This window comes from Rattus norvegicus, chromosome 3 (assembly GCF_021556685.1).
Source record: "Rattus norvegicus strain SHRSP/BbbUtx chromosome 3, alternate assembly SHRSP_T2T, whole genome shotgun sequence".
Classification (NCBI taxonomy): Eukaryota; Metazoa; Chordata; class Mammalia; order Rodentia; family Muridae; genus Rattus; species Rattus norvegicus.
Genome location: NC_141536.1, coordinates 22,109,502 through 22,126,414, shown reverse-complemented (window position 1 = coordinate 22,126,414; position 16,913 = coordinate 22,109,502). Strand labels below are relative to the sequence as shown.

At 36.6% G+C, this 16,913-nt stretch overlaps 1 protein-coding gene and 1 long non-coding RNA gene across 13 annotated transcripts in view; one reads left to right on the top strand and one right to left on the bottom strand.

Annotated features, from left to right (window-relative positions):
* Scai (suppressor of cancer cell invasion) overlaps positions 1-16,718 on the top strand; it is a 111,964-nt gene extending 95,246 nt beyond the window's left edge. For 3 of the 9 annotated variants that reach the window (NM_001399633.1, NM_001399635.1, NM_001399634.1), the window contains 4 exon segments: positions 160-232; positions 3,219-3,392; positions 3,590-3,690; positions 7,791-16,718. In NM_001399633.1, coding sequence (NP_001386562.1) covers positions 160-232; positions 3,219-3,392; positions 3,590-3,690; positions 7,791-7,937 — 495 coding nt within the window. In that variant the 3' untranslated portion in view covers positions 7,938-16,718. 9 annotated transcript variants of the gene reach the window in all.
* The window catches only part of LOC134486089 (uncharacterized), a 91,556-nt gene that overhangs the window by 74,223 nt on the left and 420 nt on the right, over positions 1-16,913 (bottom strand). For 2 of the 4 annotated variants that reach the window (XR_015684306.1, XR_015684305.1), the window contains exons 2-3: positions 10,934-11,037; positions 3,561-3,683 (exon numbers count right to left, since the gene is read on the bottom strand). This is a non-coding gene — a long non-coding RNA (uncharacterized LOC134486089). Of the gene's footprint in view, positions 1-3,560; positions 3,684-10,890; positions 11,038-16,913 lie in introns of those variants that run through there. The other 2 variants (XR_015684307.1, XR_015684304.1) reach the window with 2 other exon arrangements.

The window sequence follows — 16,913 nt, the reverse complement described above, 5'->3', positions numbered from 1 at the left end:
TTGAGATATGAACCGTATGTCTGCAACTGCTGCTGTTCTCACGTCTGCTTATAACTTTAAAAACCCAATCTATACACTAGTGATGTACATTGGAAAATTACTAGGTAACTACAGTTTGTCAAATCTTTAATAAAAGTCTTAAATTCTTATATATTGCAGAATTTTACAAATTTGTTTGGACAGCCACTCGTCTGCCTTCTTTCTCCCACGGCATATCCAAAAGCTTTGCAAGGTAAGTTCTTGGTGCCTGTTACACCAATAGGTCTCAATGAATAAAGACTGTGTTTGTTATGACCTCCCATCATGATTAGACATGGATGTATGGTACTTGTAGCAAGTGTTAATCTGAAATATACTGGAATCCTTGTGGACAAGGCTTCCCTGATTGTGCTGTATATGGTTAGGCCTTGAGATAATTCATATCTGAAAAAGAGGTAGTTTGATCCTTGGTATTGGAGACCTCCTGGTTTTTTTAGATTTACAAATTCGTTCTGATTTTCTTGTCATTCCCATCCATTTAGCATGATTTTCTACATCTTTGATTGTGTGTGTACCTTAGGCATCCTTGAAGACCATAAAACTGCTGGTCTAGGAAACTTCTCAAGCCAGGTCAGAGTTAGGATACATGAATTGGCACAACTTCAAAGGCTTTTCTCTTTCTTTTCTTGTTTTGTTTTGTTTTCTGTGAATTTTTATCTTATACTTTTAAAATAAAAATTTCTTTAGAGTCCACCAGAAGGACAAGTTTGTTTGGGCCATTTTGCCAGTGGCTACAAAGAGAAGCCTTTTGCCCTTAGCATTTTGTCCTCAACAGGTTACACATAAGATCAAATTCTAACTCCCAGTCATTTCCTAGGTCAAATGCTAAGTGAAACTTCACACTGTCTTAGCAGTACTTGAACTGTTTCACTGTCTCCCTGACTGTGAATAGTGCTGATGTCTCTCTGTGGGAGATGGCATTTCACTGCTACTTCCCAGCCTGAAGCTCTGTCTGCTGACATAGTTTGACACAGGAAGTGATGGTCAGCACTTGAATGCCTGAGAGAAGCTGGAGACTTACACCGTTGTTTTAAGGTAAGTTCTGCTATTTAACAGGGAAAATCTTGTAGCAGTTCTAAGTTCACATAACCAAAGCCAAATCCTAAGGGATAGAACTTACCTTCAAACAACGGTAAAATTCTCCTGCTTTGAGGATTTTGCATCCTGTTTCTTATTGTTTCTGGAGGAACATAACCTCTTCCCACTACTAGAGAGTGCTGTCATCATCCTGTTCTAATGTCGTCTACCTGGTCAAGTATTAATACCAAAACTTAGAGAACTTATTGCGCCAAGGAGGAAAACACAGACTTAAGGATGCCAACTGAATTTGAGTCCCAACATAGCCTCTTGTTAATTAAGTGACTTTGGAATGTTATTAAGTCATTCTGTGCCTCAATTACTTCATCTATCAAATGGAAATAATAATAAGTACTTAACCCTGTAGCATAGTGCTAGGTATCTAGAAAGCACTCAGTATATGCTGTTAATAATTCATGTCCTTAATGGTTTTTTTTTTTTGTTTAGCATCCTATCTTTATACTATAAAATTTAGACTACAGATACTTTTAAAATTCAGCCACCAGACAGATTGAATATTCTTGTATTGAAAACATTCAGGATTTATTCAATAACATTGTTGCTGTTGACATTTACAAAAGGGCTTGGGTACTCTAGCCACAAAATAGTAGATGTATTTGATAAAGTTCCTACATTTTTTTTATGTCTGTAGCTCTATCATTAGTCCAGACATACTTTATTCATTCAAAATAGTTTTTAAGATTTATTTGTCAGACTTTGTGCTAGGCACTGGAGAACAGCATTGCATCTGATCACAGTTCTTTCTTATAGAACCAATACCTAGTAGAAGGTAGAGATGAGCTACCAGGAGGAAGTACGGGAGAACACAAACGGAACTGTTACTAACACAGAGGAGTAAAGCAAGGGGAGGGTGGTAGATGGGGATGAGGAGTAACTGAACAGCAATGTTCCAGCCAAGAAATGTGTCATAGCCCTGAGCTATGAGAGCCCGTAAAACACTTAGAGAAGTTAAAGTAGTGCCCATGGCTGAAGGGACTGTGATTGAATGTAAAAACCCTTTCAGGATTGGTGATGTGGCTGCAGAGATTTGAGTGAAGGATGCTCAACAGAGGAGGACGAAAGAGTGTGCACAGAGAATGAAGTAGAGGGACACTGAGAGAATCAGCAGGTGGCGGAGTTGGTAGCTCAACAGTGAACTAAATGTTGAGCCCTCAAATGCCGCAGGACTTGGTGGGAGACAGAAAGCAAGAAGACAGGAGTCTGTGACTCAGAAATTGGTAGAAATCCGGAGTCTTGATGAGAACCTGCACTAAAGAAGCATATGTTAAACTCAAGATCTTTTTGAGAATGAGGTTGAATCTAGCCCAATGCTACTGAGTAGAAATGTAGGATGAGTTACAGAGCTAGTGAGTATTATTAACAATATACCTTTGTGTACTAAGACATTGAAGTCTGGGATGCATTCGTAAATAGTCTTAGTGTGGAGTAGTCAGTCTTTGTGTACAGTGGATCACAGGACAGACAGCACAGAACCAAAACTAGAGAATTCAGTTGTAATCTTTGAAAATTAGGCATCTTCTGTGAGCATAAGTAGCAACTAATATTGTAGGAGTTGGTGAGATCAGCAGTATGTAGGACCAAAGAAAGGAAATGTTAACATTGAAGAGCCATCCAGAGAGCCAGATATGGTAGCACATACCTATCATCCCACACTTGGGAGGTAAAAAGACAGTAGGATCAGGAGTTCAGGGTTGTCCTTAGCTACTTCATGAGTTCAAGGCCAGCCTAGGCTCCATAAGACCCCATCTCAAAAAGACATGTGTTACAGGGAAAGAACAACAAATCATGAAAGTTGGCAGAGCAGATATATCATGGGTGTGTCGTGGACAGCACTTGCCACATTCAGATGAAGTAGATAGTTGTTCAGATAATAAAAATGTGTTTAACATTCATAATGAAGGAGGCTCAGTATTTTTATTTTATTTAGAAGGCAGTATGCCTAGGATGTGCTTTATGAAGAATTTACCTTGTTGAATTGTGATTTACTGATACAGCTTTAATTTTACACATTATCAGTATATTAAAATATTGCTAACCCTTTGTAAAATTCTTGTCTGTATGTAACATGTTTGTTATTACAGATCAGTCTCAGCGAGGTAGCCTCTTCACGCTCTTTTTGAACAATCCTCTAATGGCCTTCCTATTTGTGTCTGGATTGTCAAGCATGCGTAGAGGCCTGTGGGAAAAGTGTCAAGAATATCTTCGAAAAATCAACCGTGATATTGCCCAGCTACTGACCCATTCACGTTCAATAGGTACCCTGCTAATCTACCTGAACACTTAACAAAGCTTACTGTAGTGGCTTAGATGGTTTCCTGCTATACGTATATTGTATAGGTTTATTTAAAGGTACTTGTCCCAGATAGGAAAATCATGAAGCCTTTCCTTATTAGTTCCCTATTGAAGTGTCATTTTCATGTTACCTCCTTTCACTGTCCCTTCCTCTCTGCAGATCAGGCCTTCCTCCAGTTTTTTGGAGATGAATTTCTTCGATTGCTTCTCACAAGGTTTGTCTTCTGTTCAGCCACCATGAGGATGCATAAGGCCTTTCGGGTAGGCAGAGAACCATTAAAGACCAAATTCACCGTTTTGTTATTGAGTGTTGTTTATTATATTTTACTTACATTAAATAAAGTTTAAATAGATCCAGAATAGTATTTAGAAGCAAGCATGTGCAGCATTATGATAGCATTGTAGGTATGGGCGTACATACTTGGAATCCCAGAATGCCAGAATTCAGTAGTTCAAGGTCAGTCTGGAATTCACAGTAAAAGCATATCTCAAAAGATTGAAACAAATAGAGAAAGGTTAACATGTGACACATGTTTCCATTAGGAACATTTTCATGAGCTGCTGAATTCCTAGCACTTCAGAGGTAGAGGTTGAAGTTCAGGGTCACCCTTGGCTACCTATTCAGTTTGAGGCTAGCCTCATATATAAGGCACTGTCTTTACTTGGGAATAGGTCCTGCTAAATCTTTCCTTAAATGCAACTGATCCCCTGAGTGCTGTAATCATTTGCCTTTCCTTAAAGCCTTGTCTTTTCATTTCTGTCTAGTATGTGACTGGATTTATATTGCTTTATTTCAGTCACTGGTGTTCTGAGGGCTAGAGATGTAGCTCAGTGGTAGAATGCCCACCTAGTAGGCACAATGTCCTCAGTTCAGTCAGCACCACTAAAAAATAAAACACATATATACCTATGTATATGTATATATATGTACATGTTTGAATGGCATGTTGCTACAATGAGCCATGTTGATTAGTTTTCATTCTTTGGTATTGACTCAATTACCATTCTGCCAATAATGGATTTCTGGATTGCTTCCAGATGTTTATTTATTGTACAAATGATACAGTAATAGTTGGTGCACGCCATTAATCTTAGCACTCAGGAGGCCATCAGGAGAATCTTTATGAAGCCAACCTAGTTAGTCTACATAGTGAGCTCCAAGCCAGCCAAGGCTACATGGTGAGACCTTGTTTTAAAAAACTAAACGAATAATAAGACCAATAAGACAAAGAATAATAAATAAAATAAAATGCACACAAAACACATGAGATGTGCTTTATGTTGACCAGCTACTCTTGGGCATGGGACCTGTCCTGGAATATGATTGATAAACCTAGAGATACACCATTGTAGAAAACTCATTTTCCTTTTCCCAGAAGATAACAATTACAAATAGCTTCTTGGTTGGGGTTAGGATTTTGTCTGGTTTGTACCTGTGCTGGTCCTTCTGTATCTGTCAGTCTCTGTGAGTCCATGTGTATATCACCCCTATGTATCTAGAAAGTCTTTTCACCTCTTCTTTTGCATAGATCCCTGAGCCCTGGGTATTACAGGGCTTTCTTGGACCAGCTCTCTAATTAAGCATGAGGCTTCTTACATAGCTTAAAGCTGTTGTCCTTTAGCTGGGGCAGACTCAGCTAGCTTCTAACTTAACCTGACTCCCCCTCTATACACACTTTGTCCCTGCCACAAAGCTAGCTAGCTCTTTACCTTCCTGCTCCTTTCCATTCTCTTCCCTGTCTGCCCTCTTCATTTCCCTCCCCCTGCCCTCCATTTTCTCTCATTTTTTTCTCCTCTCCCTCTCCTCTCCCCCTTCTCCTTCCCCACCATACTTCCTGCCCCAGGTCCAGATGTCAGCTCTTTATTACACAAAACACACATTTCAGTCTTAACCACTCAACAGCAAGACATTGCCAGATCTATCTCTTAGGGTGGCCTTTAGTTTGTCAATGAGGGTTGGTGACCTTCATCTTTTGGGCAGGGAAGAAAAGACAAGCATTTACATATGAAAAACTGGGTCATGTGTCATAGAAATGGCAGTACCAAAATCCTGCCAGCATTTAACTCTCTGCCAGGACTAACAACTGAAAATGCAGGGCCCACCTTCATACAGTGTGAAGAAAGGGGGTGCAGTAATGAAGACATCTTTCAGGATTGAGTGCATCACAGTCCCGTTCTCTCCACACAGTCCACTTGCAGGTCTTCATGTTATACCGTCTACTGCAATAAGTTTCTCTGATAAGATTTGGGAGAATGCACTGTATTGAGTCCTGGCCAAGTTGGTACTCAAGGTTTTTGGGTTTTAATATTATCCGTTGCATTTTTTTTTCTTTTACTTCAGTATAGAATATTAGGTTTTTTGTTCTGTTTTGTTTTTTTAATCTTTTTACAACCTGTAGTTTCAAAGTATTCTGCCACATACTTTCAACTTGTTTCTAGTTTGGCTTTGTATAATTGATACAGTCTCACCTTGTAGTCCAGGCTGGCCTTGAACTTTCTCTGCACCTGTCTCAGCCTCCTGAGTGCCAGGATTATAGGTGTGCCTCACTATTAATGCTTAACAGTGAATTGCACAAAACTGAAGTGTACCATTGGTATACATTATATTATTGTGAATGCAAACCTCTACTAAGCCATAGGACAGCATCATTCCAAAATGTTTCCTCTCTAACCCTTCTGGAGGGTCTGTGAACCACTACATCACAGATCACTACGTATGTGATAGTGCCAAATCATGAGCCTGAATCACATTGATAGACTCTTGTGTAAGCTGTTACTAAGATTAGCACATTTTTTGTTTCATATATCATTAGCTTGTCATTATTGTGTATGTGTGTGTGAGTAAAAGTGTCTTGCTTGCATATGTATATGTGTACCACATGCCCGGTACCCACAGAAGCAAGAAGATATCATCAGATCTCCTGGAACTCAAGTTTGGGTGGTTTTGAGCCTCCATGTGGGTATTGGGAACCAAACCCAGATCCCCTTGCAGAGCAACAAGTGTTCTGATCCACTAAGCTGTCCCTCCAACTCTACTTAGTTCATCTTCTTTGTGAGAGTAGTCTGTTGTTGCTGATTACCTGGCAGCTGTAATATTAGCTGCCAATGAAACTCTGCTTCAATACAAAGTAAAAGACCTCCTGTGAGTCTTTGCAGACATATTTTGAGTTTTGACTTTGAATTTTTGTTATGTTCCTCACATACAGAGAAGACTTTAAAAAATGTGCTTTTTATGCTACCTTGCCAATAGGTTCCAGCTTAGTCAGCAACTTTAATTTTTGGACTTGTGTGGCAACACAAGATCTTTTTATTTTCAGTTTCTTCAAAGACAATCATTAGGAAACTCAAGCATCGCTGCCTCCGACATCTATTTTTACTTCCTTATCCTCTCCGCTGACACGACCCAGTGTCTCCTGGCACTGGTTTGCTTTCCTTTGTTGATTGACATCCAGTGTGAGTTTACTTTGTAGACTGTGTCTTCTACTGTACTGTCCATCAGGACACTTGCCCCTTCCCACTTTTTTGAGTTTTATTAGCAGAAAGTTGTTGTGTGTTTCATTTCTAGAAACTGCCAGACTATTTTTCAAAGCAGGTCATTAACACTTTATACCTTGGCAAGGTATGAAGATACTTGTATGCAGGCTGCCTGGGTGCCATCAGACCTACAATCTCATCCCATCCAGGCGGGTGGGACCCAACCTGCCTTCACTCATCAGGATTGGTGGCGAATATCTTTCCATTTAACAATAAAGTTTTTGAAGACTAAACATTTTTAAATGCCAAGGAAATTCAACTAATTAGGTTTTCTTTTGCCGTTGGTTTGTTTTCTTCAGGTACCTAAGAAATCTTTTCTAATATTACAAAAGTTTTTTTCTCTTTTCTTCTTTAGATTTTGTATACTCATTTTGGTTTCTACCTCAGCTTTTTTCATTCATACAATGAGTTTTGGGGTTTTTTTGTTTAGTTCTATGTGTGGATCTTGCTGAAGATTTGTATGAGTTTTGATAGTATAGAATATAGAGCCTAACAGCCATAGATAGAGGCTAGCAAGTATTTGTGAAATAATTCAGAATGCTAATATAGTAAGCTAGCCCATTTGAAGCTATATTGAGAGGTCATGTGTCACTTGATAGCCAGAGGTGGTTGTGCTCTCGGGAGGCTGACAAAGGAACATGACCACATGTTTGAGGGATAACAAGATCCTGTCTAAAAGTCAGATGTTACCAAACTATCAAAAAACAGATATACTAGTAATAATAACTGGTAAGAGAAGAAAATAAACATTTAACTGCTCCTTAATATTGTTAAGCAAGTAATTTCCTCCCAGCAGACTATGACACATGACTTTCCTTATTTACCAGGAAACTCGAAATTACCCAGAATCCTATCCACAACTGCCAAGGGATGAAACTGTGGAGAATCCTCACCTTCAGAAGCACATTTTGGAATTGGCCTCCATTCTGGATGTTCGAAACATCTTCTTTGAGAATTCTATGGATGACTATTAAACCCTCCTGTTTAACAGTTTTTCATTTTCCACAGATTTTAAATGGTGCAGTTTTTTAATGTAATGACAGAGACATAGTGTGTTACTTGGTTTTTATTTTTGGATTTAGGAACCACCATTTTAAAAGCAAACTGAAAAAAAAGTTCAAACTTTTAGGGTAACTTTTAAAATATAATCTTTCAAGTCTTTTAAAGTCTCAATCTTGAAATTTTTAATTTTTGGTTTTGACATTAGATACTTACCTCCAACATCTACCCCCATACTCAAATAGTTACTATTGCCACCTTTAGAAGAACATTGTGTTTATTTTTACATAATAAGGGCAATCCGTAAGTTACACTTGGACCTTTAAATGTCTGGATTCGGGAAATACCTAATTGTTCATAGTGGTGAACAATGGCCACATGGACTGCTGAGAACCGAGAGCAGAGCCCTTCTGCGGAGTTTCTTTCACTCCACACTAATAGGAAAATAAGTTACTCTCTGATGTGCAACTGATGTCTTTAGATTTCTTAATTTCATTAAATGTCAAATTTTTAGAACCTGTTTAGAATTGGTTTGCATCTGGAAATTAAATCTTAAATTGGAACTTTAAGATGACAGATATTACTTAGAATGTGAGTACTATTATATTTGTTTGCATATTTTACTTTCTTTGTGGTCTTTGAATGCTAAAATGCAAAGGAAAATACTTTTAAAATATTTTAGACAAAAATCAACTAATTAGGTTTTCTTTTGCCGTTGGTTTGTCAAGTCATTGGTTTCATAATCCTGTGATGTCTCCAGTAGGATTTCTACACAGACTCTTCGTTGATTGGTTTTAAACAATGTTTTCATCAGTTCCTTGGTATTCTCATTGCACAATTTCTAATCTTTTTTTTATATTCAAATTTCCAAGGCATCAATGTTAGAGAGACTGTCAGTGTGAGTTGAGGATAACTGGGTGTTAAGAAAGTAAATTGTGAGTTAATTTTGCTTTGACAATTTGGAAGTAAGATATTAAAACTCCCTGTGTTTTGTTATTTTCTATTCATGCACAAGATGTTTCATTATTTTAAATAGGACTCAGTATGTATATAAAGATTTTTGTATGTTCTTCCCCTCCATCTCCTTAATAATCTCAAAGGTACTAGCTGTGAAGGCTTTTCCTTCCCAGCCTCTTGGGGTTGCATGGCGTTTAAATTTAGAAATCTGTGAATTGTAAGCCTTCTGCTTATGTTCATGGTCTACCCCTGACAGTTCCTGGAGAAATGAGGTGGTTGTTTTCAGATCTCTTTCCTGTGTCCCTAAGGAAATTTTTGATGTGGTATTTTAACCTGTTACTCTCGCTAGCGCATCTCATGGGTGTAAGTTGTAGCCGTTTGTGCTCCAGTGCACTGACTTTGTGAAGTCCAGATTATGGTTGGGTCAGAGACTTAGGACGTTTCATTTGCTTTTAAAATTGTGTGTTCTTTCAGACAGTATTTTTAAAAGCTTAGAAAAAGGTTAATCTGGAAAGAGCCCTTCCAGACAGAGTTTTCTTTTTTAAAAGGCCTGCTTCCATTTGTCTGCAAATCATGATTTTCCTTTTTTTAACTATCCTCCTGAAATGTAGCAGTAAATGGTCATTAGCTGTCTGGCCTCTGTCCCTATTCCCTTAAGTACTGACCAACAACGCACACTTTCCTGTTCCCTGACCTGCGTTTTATTCTTTTTTGCTAAGCATAAGGACCACTGGTTTCAGAAGCAAGAAGTCTGAGTTCTAATCCTGGCTTTTCTAGTAACTAGTATGATGTCCTTTAGCAAATAGTTTCACGGTCCTGCTTTTTTAGCACTCTTCCATATAAAATAGAGCAACTCACCTAAGATCCTATTTCTGTCTGTAATTCTACAGTTGGGAGCCTTGGTTCCAAAAATGTTGATTTCCTCCCCATTGCTTCCAGAAAGGTTGAATTGTGTGGTTCTAGCACTATAACTTCCTTTCTACATCATGTATTCAGAGGGTTCAAACAAACCAAAAACTTCTGGGTCCTACTGAGCTGTTTTGAAGCTTGCTTAACGTGACTGTCCTGGAGAAATTAGACCTTCCATGGTCAGAAAAAGGTGTATGTTAGAGATCATAGTATAAAACTAGATTACAACATGGGTTCTTAAACTAATAGTAATGCAGTTCCTAACTAGTGGACCAAAACCGAGGCTGTAGCTTCACAGTAGAGCAATTAGTTAGTATTCAGAAATCCTGTTTGGTCTCCATTACTGGGGGGGGGGGATTTTTAAAGAAAGAAATCAATTTTGAGCTGGGTATGATGTACATGCCTTTAATCTCAGTGCATAGGAGGCTAAAGCAAGAAGTTTGCAAGGTCAGAACTAACCTAGATTATATAGCAAAAGTGCATCTCAAAAATAATTGTTAAGAGATCTGGAATCTTTTGAGAGCAAAGCTGTTGTAGGAAATTTGAAACATTTTTTTAAAAAATCTTTGCCTTTAAAAATAAAAACAAATGTGTCACACATATCACATTTTTTGTTAATGGCATGTGAAATGCAAGCAGAGGAGACTTAGAAAATCCTTGCCTTGAGGATTAAGACTGGCTTAGTATTAGAACCTTGTCTAGCATGCATACAGCCCTGGTTTCTATTCCTGGTTCTTAGAGGTACAGCAACAGCATCGGGAGTTCAAGGGCATCCTTACTACATAGAATAAGCTCTAGACCAGCCTGCGCTAGAGTATGGGACCGTTTCACAAAAAATAGATTTGCCTATTCTAAGCCCCATTTAATCTTAGAATTTTTAAAAACTTAAATAGTGAAACTAAAAAGAGCAAAGCAGAGGGAGCAACATTTTTGTACTCAAATTGCACAAATTTCTCCATAGATTCTGGTAAGGTTTCTGGTGTCTTAAGAATCACTACAAACAAACTAGGAAGAATCGGACTGTTAAAAGACATGCACAAAGCAAAGTGAAGCACAACAGGATTTCCTTTCCGTATCCATGTATTTCTGATACTAAAGCAGTCACCTTTCCTGTCTGATAGAAAGAAAGCTGAGATGTCAGAAGCTGCTGGTTATTTGGTGATAGACGTATAAACAATCTCATCTCAACCCAGTTGCTCAGGCTTCTTTCTGTAATAAACAGAAGGGAAAATTTTAGAGATGTATAATCTTTACATAAAAATTAAGATTTTGTTCTGTTTTTGGATATTCAAACCAGTCAGGATAAGGATCAGCCATAGAGTGTTTGCCTAATATCTGCGAGGCTCTGTGTTTAAATCCCAGTACAATGAATATTCATGCCAGTAAATCAGCTATACTAACATTTTTTATTAATTATAAAATCAGATTCTTTTCTTTGATTTTAGGCAGGATATATTTTGTATGAAAGTGTTTCCCTCCTAGGAAGTGGTGCTCTCAAAAACTTTCAAAGCACAGAATTTATTGTGCCCTTTATACTTTTTAACTAAGTTAAAATGTTTCACAGTTTGGGAATTAAAGTGCAGTTCTTATTTGAGGTTTTCCTGACTTGAGGTCTGGATTTGGAGTTTGGTTTTGTTTGTTGTCCTCTGTCATGTAATGAGATTCTCATAAATAGGTAATGATACTGAATTTCACTAATGTCAAGGAATAAATCCAGATCAGACTTCTGACTCAGACACAGATCCTTTTGTAGCATTCTTCTCCCACTTCAGTCTCTCTGTCTGAGAGGGGTTTCAACCTAGTTGAAAAGTGTTATAATCACCTCAGTAACCAGAGAATGTTTTGGACTGGAGGTGCATTTTAAGGCCACTGCAAGAATCATCTGTTAAGTGTGTGAGTAGAGGAAGGCTTGATATGACTATGAATGCCTTGAGTCTCCTAATTTAGGAGTGTTTTCTGTTCTCATGTTTATTTGGAGAATTTAAAGAGTGTTTAGGTTGAAGGTTCTTTTTAGAACTTATTTATTTGAAATTCTTATTTTTAATGGCATGTGTATATTTTTGTGATGCTATATGAAATCTGTAAACTTTTTGTATATATGTGTACATATTTTTAAATATCTTGGTATGCAGTGATGCAGTGTGTGTATATTATATACCCATACCCATTGTGGGCTGATTTATTTTAGTTCTGTGAGGACATCAGAGTGGCATTGTTCATGCTACTATAATTAGGTTGTGGCTGGATATCCTTCACACGCCTCAATTTTAAGGGGCTTGTGCTGAGATAAAATGAGCTCCTTTGGAGTTGAAATTAAGATATGAAGATGCTAAGAGTAGACTGCATATTCTCAGCTTTAAAATCATCTACAAACTTCTACTTAAATTGATATTATTTGCTAGAAACTCGGAAAACTATGTTTGTGAAACTGAGACACCAGCAGTGTCTTAATCTATTAGTTCTTTATTTTTCTTAGCCCATATTTGAGTGTTAGTACTGAGTAGAACTTTGATGGCTATTGAAAAAAATTACCTTGCTCTCACTTGAAAATAGGAAGTGTCTTTTAGGTTGAGGAAATAGCCATGTTTATCATTATAATATCTGATGTTAAATTTTAATTTCTGAGTTTTTTCCAGTATGTCATTCTATGTGTCTCTGTGAGGCAAAAGGAGGGACACTGGCAAAAGATGGCCGAACCTCAGTGGGTTGGATAGAGGGGAACTGGGTTGTTGATAAGTGTGTGTGTAGCAGTATCTGGTTAAGTGAACTTTTCTTACTGGCATTGCAGAACAAGGATAAGTCTATTCATCTGAAGAATGCTCAGCAAATTCAGAGCCTTCACTTTTATTGCTGAGTTCCCTAGGAATACATTTGCTCTACAATTTAACCATACATCCACACACCAAGTAGGTTTCTTAATATGAAGTGCCTAAGAGGCTATGCAATTCTGGGCTTCTAGCTGAGTGCAATGTGGGTGGGGGGGGTAATTTGTAATCCCAGTTCTTAGGAGGGGAAGGTAAAAGAATCAAGAGTTTGAGGCCAGCTTCTGGTGCATAGTAAGTTCAGAAGCAGCATAGGCTACAGAAAACCCTAACTCAAAAATCACATAACAGACTTGGGATGATGGTGTTGGACACAGTAAAATTACAGAAAATATGTACAGTGCCAATTTGAATGTTGGGGTTTTACAATATTTTTAGTACATGTGTTTATTTGCATGAATGAATGTAAGGAATATTTAGACATACTTTGATACATTTACTAAAAAGAATAAAGTTATTTCTGCATTGTAAAATATAACTCCAGGGCAACTTTCTACTGTACTTTTCGAAAAACCCAATCTCTCTTATTGTTTCAAAGAGAAAAATCAGTTTGAATCCATTTTACCACTTCTAAAATTATCACATTTGCCCCCACCCCTAATAAATCATAACAATTTTCAATTATACTCTTAAAGTTATCTTTTTCCTGAAATAAAGATACATTAATGTGGTTCTTTTTCTGAGAAATCTTTCAAAAAATGTTCTCAGACTCTAATGTTTTAACAACCAAAACTTTTTGAAGGTGGAAGATCATATGTTGTTTAAAATTCATAAGACAGGCTGGAGAGATGGCTGAGCAGTTAATAAGAGCACCTCTTGAGTTTGGTTTTTTGAGACAAGGTCTCTCTGTGTAGCCTCGGCTGTCCTGGGGCTTGCTATGTAGAGCAGGCTGGCCTTGAACTCACAGAGATTCTCCTACCTCCACTTTCTGAATGCTGGGATTAAAGTCGTGTACCCTCACGCCTGGGCAAGAGGCCTCTTACCAAGAACCTGGGTTTAATCTCTGCACACACAAAGTTGCTTACAACCTTCAATTCCAGAGCATCTGATAACTTCTCTGGCCTCTGTGGGCACTACATGCATGTGCACTGCCTGCATGTGGGGCATAGACATATATGCAGGCAAAATACTCATACACCTAAGTGTTAATTTTCTTTTTAAAAAAATATATACTAGGGTAAAGTTCATACTGTGCCTGTAACTTCTGTCAAACAGTAACAAAGCTGGTAACTTTGCAGTTCAGTAAAATATGAATTGCTGGGAAAACCAAGCCTTTCCCCCCATATTCTCCTGAATGTTTATGCACACATTGTCAACTAGTCTTTCCTGAACACTGAATACCACATAATTTAATAAAAGTAAGATGACCCATCTTCTTCAGACTAGGCCTTCCAAACAAAACTATACTTAAGTCCCATCCTCACTGAGTTCTGAGCACAAAAATGTAATTTTCAACATGTATTATATCTAATGGAGAATAATTTATGTGAAGATGGGATCAATCACCTGCTTACAGAAAAGGAATGATGTAGGAGAACATACAATTAAATAAGGATAAATGTATTAAGTATAACTAATTTGGTACCATACAAATATTTTCTTTGGAATTTTTAATGTTTTCTTAAGTGAAAATCAGTTTAGAGTTTCATTTTTCTACACTTATTCATAACTGTAACACCATTTCATAATTTTAAAATATTTTATTTTTGTGGTTTTCAAATTTTAAGTTTGCAGACTACTCAAAGCAGTGGTTTGAGTTTTTGTTTTGTTTATACTGGCAGTAGATTCAGTTTTTAAAACAGTTTAAAGTATATTACATTGCATTTGACAGATTTGCTTACAGACTCAGTCTGAATTTGGTCACAAAACAATTTACAAATTGTAAATATTTTTCCTTTTAAGTGGACAATTCTAGTTTGTATCTTAAGACAATCATCTTTTTATATTGTAGTATTGTTTGTGGCAATATCATTAATTTCAGATTTTACTTTTCTCAGATCTCAGACTTAACTTTTTAAATTTTCATTCTTATGAAATGAAAATTAATGAAGTGAGTTACATCATTTTCAAATTAAAAAGAGGAATTATGGCTAGGTTTTTTATGTCTGCAGTGAAAGGTAACTAAAATTTTTATACTTTTGTACATATCACTGTTTTCCCCCTGTTTAAAACTGTCACTAATGTCCTTCGGTCCCTGGTTCAACAGTGATTTATAAACATCAGAGTTTGAACCATGAATTTTCAAGCATGAAACCAGCATAAATAGCCATTATAAAATGCCAAATGTTGTTACTCTTTTCCCAGTAAACATTTCCCAATCACAGAGAAATGCCACTGTATATTTATAGAATCTTACTCCCATTCTCTTTTGCATGCCACTGATTTTTTTTTTCCTAAATTAAAAGTATGCAGTGGTGTATTTTAAAGTCTTCAGGGGGAAAAGAACTACTTAAAGTGTTGTAACATAAGTTCTGTTACTGTTTCCTGAGGAATGGGTTTGTTTTTTAAGAATTATTATATCATTAAATTACATTGTGTGGTTCAGCACAATAATTTAGAACTTGATTTATATGGCCATTTGTAGTTGTATAGAAGCATTCTTTTTACCACATAAACCATAATCACTTGTTTTCCAAGTTTTTTTTTTTTTTAAATAAGCCTTGCTCTTCAACTGGAGTCCTATATGGTGTGGGATTCTTAAAATTGAGGCAGGAAGGTCTTACATAGTAAGAAATGCTTAGTAGAGATTACAGGAGAAGGAATTTTCCCAGAAAAGTTACCCTCATCTTGTAGCACCAATATGAGTAGTAGTTGCATTTGTCACTGAATCAGATGAAGTAGTTAGAAGTCATATATTTTTACTTTGCTATAAAGATGAGTATAACTAATTTTAGAGAACTTTGTTATTTTCTGAGTAGTTTCCATTTTAAGACTTAGTGTCAATTAACTTTATTCAAAGTATCACTAAAGGTTAATTAAATCAAGTTGTTTTTTTTTTTTAAGTTCTGTTGATCTTCTTTTGCCCTGAAATTAATGGTGAACCTGTTGTCTACACTATGTTAGGCAGAAATGCACTTGTTGAAATAGCAGAAACTATACTTGACTTTCTAGTAGTGTGAAACACTTTGTTTTTAATGTGCTTGTCTGTAACTGAAATGTTATAGCATTGTAACACTGTAGGGATTATAGAGTTATATTCATTAGCTCTTAACAGACTGAAGCACAATAATTTTCATGTAACAATCCTTATCCAAGTGCTCTCTGTCGTACTAATAAAGCTGATTGCCTATTTAGTTGTTCACAGATCACTATGATCCTTGAGACAGTCTTGTTCATTTGTATTAAAATTTGGGTATTATGAGTTAATACTTTAAAATAAACCTGTCAAATCAGCTCTGTTATGCAGTAAACTTTAGATTCACAATTTTTATGTTACTGGTCAATTTTGAAGAGACTTCACAGTGACTAAGGGGGAAATTCTATCGAATCATTTGACTTGAACATTTGTATTGTAAAAGTATTGTCTGTGGTGTTTCTAAATTACTTAAACCATACATTCTCTTAAGGGTTTTTTTTTTCCAGTAGTGATTTTCTGCTTTTGTCTGTTACAATTAATATTTTATAGACCTTAGAAACTCTGTCAAATTCTTGAACATTTCTTTTCTTGAGTTGATCACTTAACTCTTGTATGTGATTTGTCTTGAAGGATGTGAGCCTTTCACGTCACTACAAGAATTTCAGAGTAAACACTGTGATTCTACAGAGCAGATTCCATAGACGTTCCAATACTCTTAATTGTTACACAGTGCCTGTCACTTTGAGGGCACATAAATACTAGGATGGAATATAAAACGTTGTTTTGATGTTTGTTAACAAGACTACAGAATATTTGGGCTTTTTTTTTTTTTGTGGTCAGTGTAATAAAGAACTTTGCATTGATATTATCTAGGAATGTGTATACATTCATCTAGTGTGAACTCTTGTAAATGAATTTTGTATCTTGAATTACGTATATATTAAGTGTATCATCAATATAAAAAATAAACATTATTTGCTTAAAGTTTTGTATACTTTAGTACTATTGACAGCTGTTTCCTAGTTTGGGGTAATACCTTAGGCGCGTCTTTCTAGAGTTACATATTCACGTTTATCTTATTTTGTAGATTTGAGAATACTGTTTATAGAACATTTGTTTTCTCCCTGCCTGGTAGCTACTACAACTAGGACAAGAGGAAACTGGAATAAATGGAATCAACAAAAAAC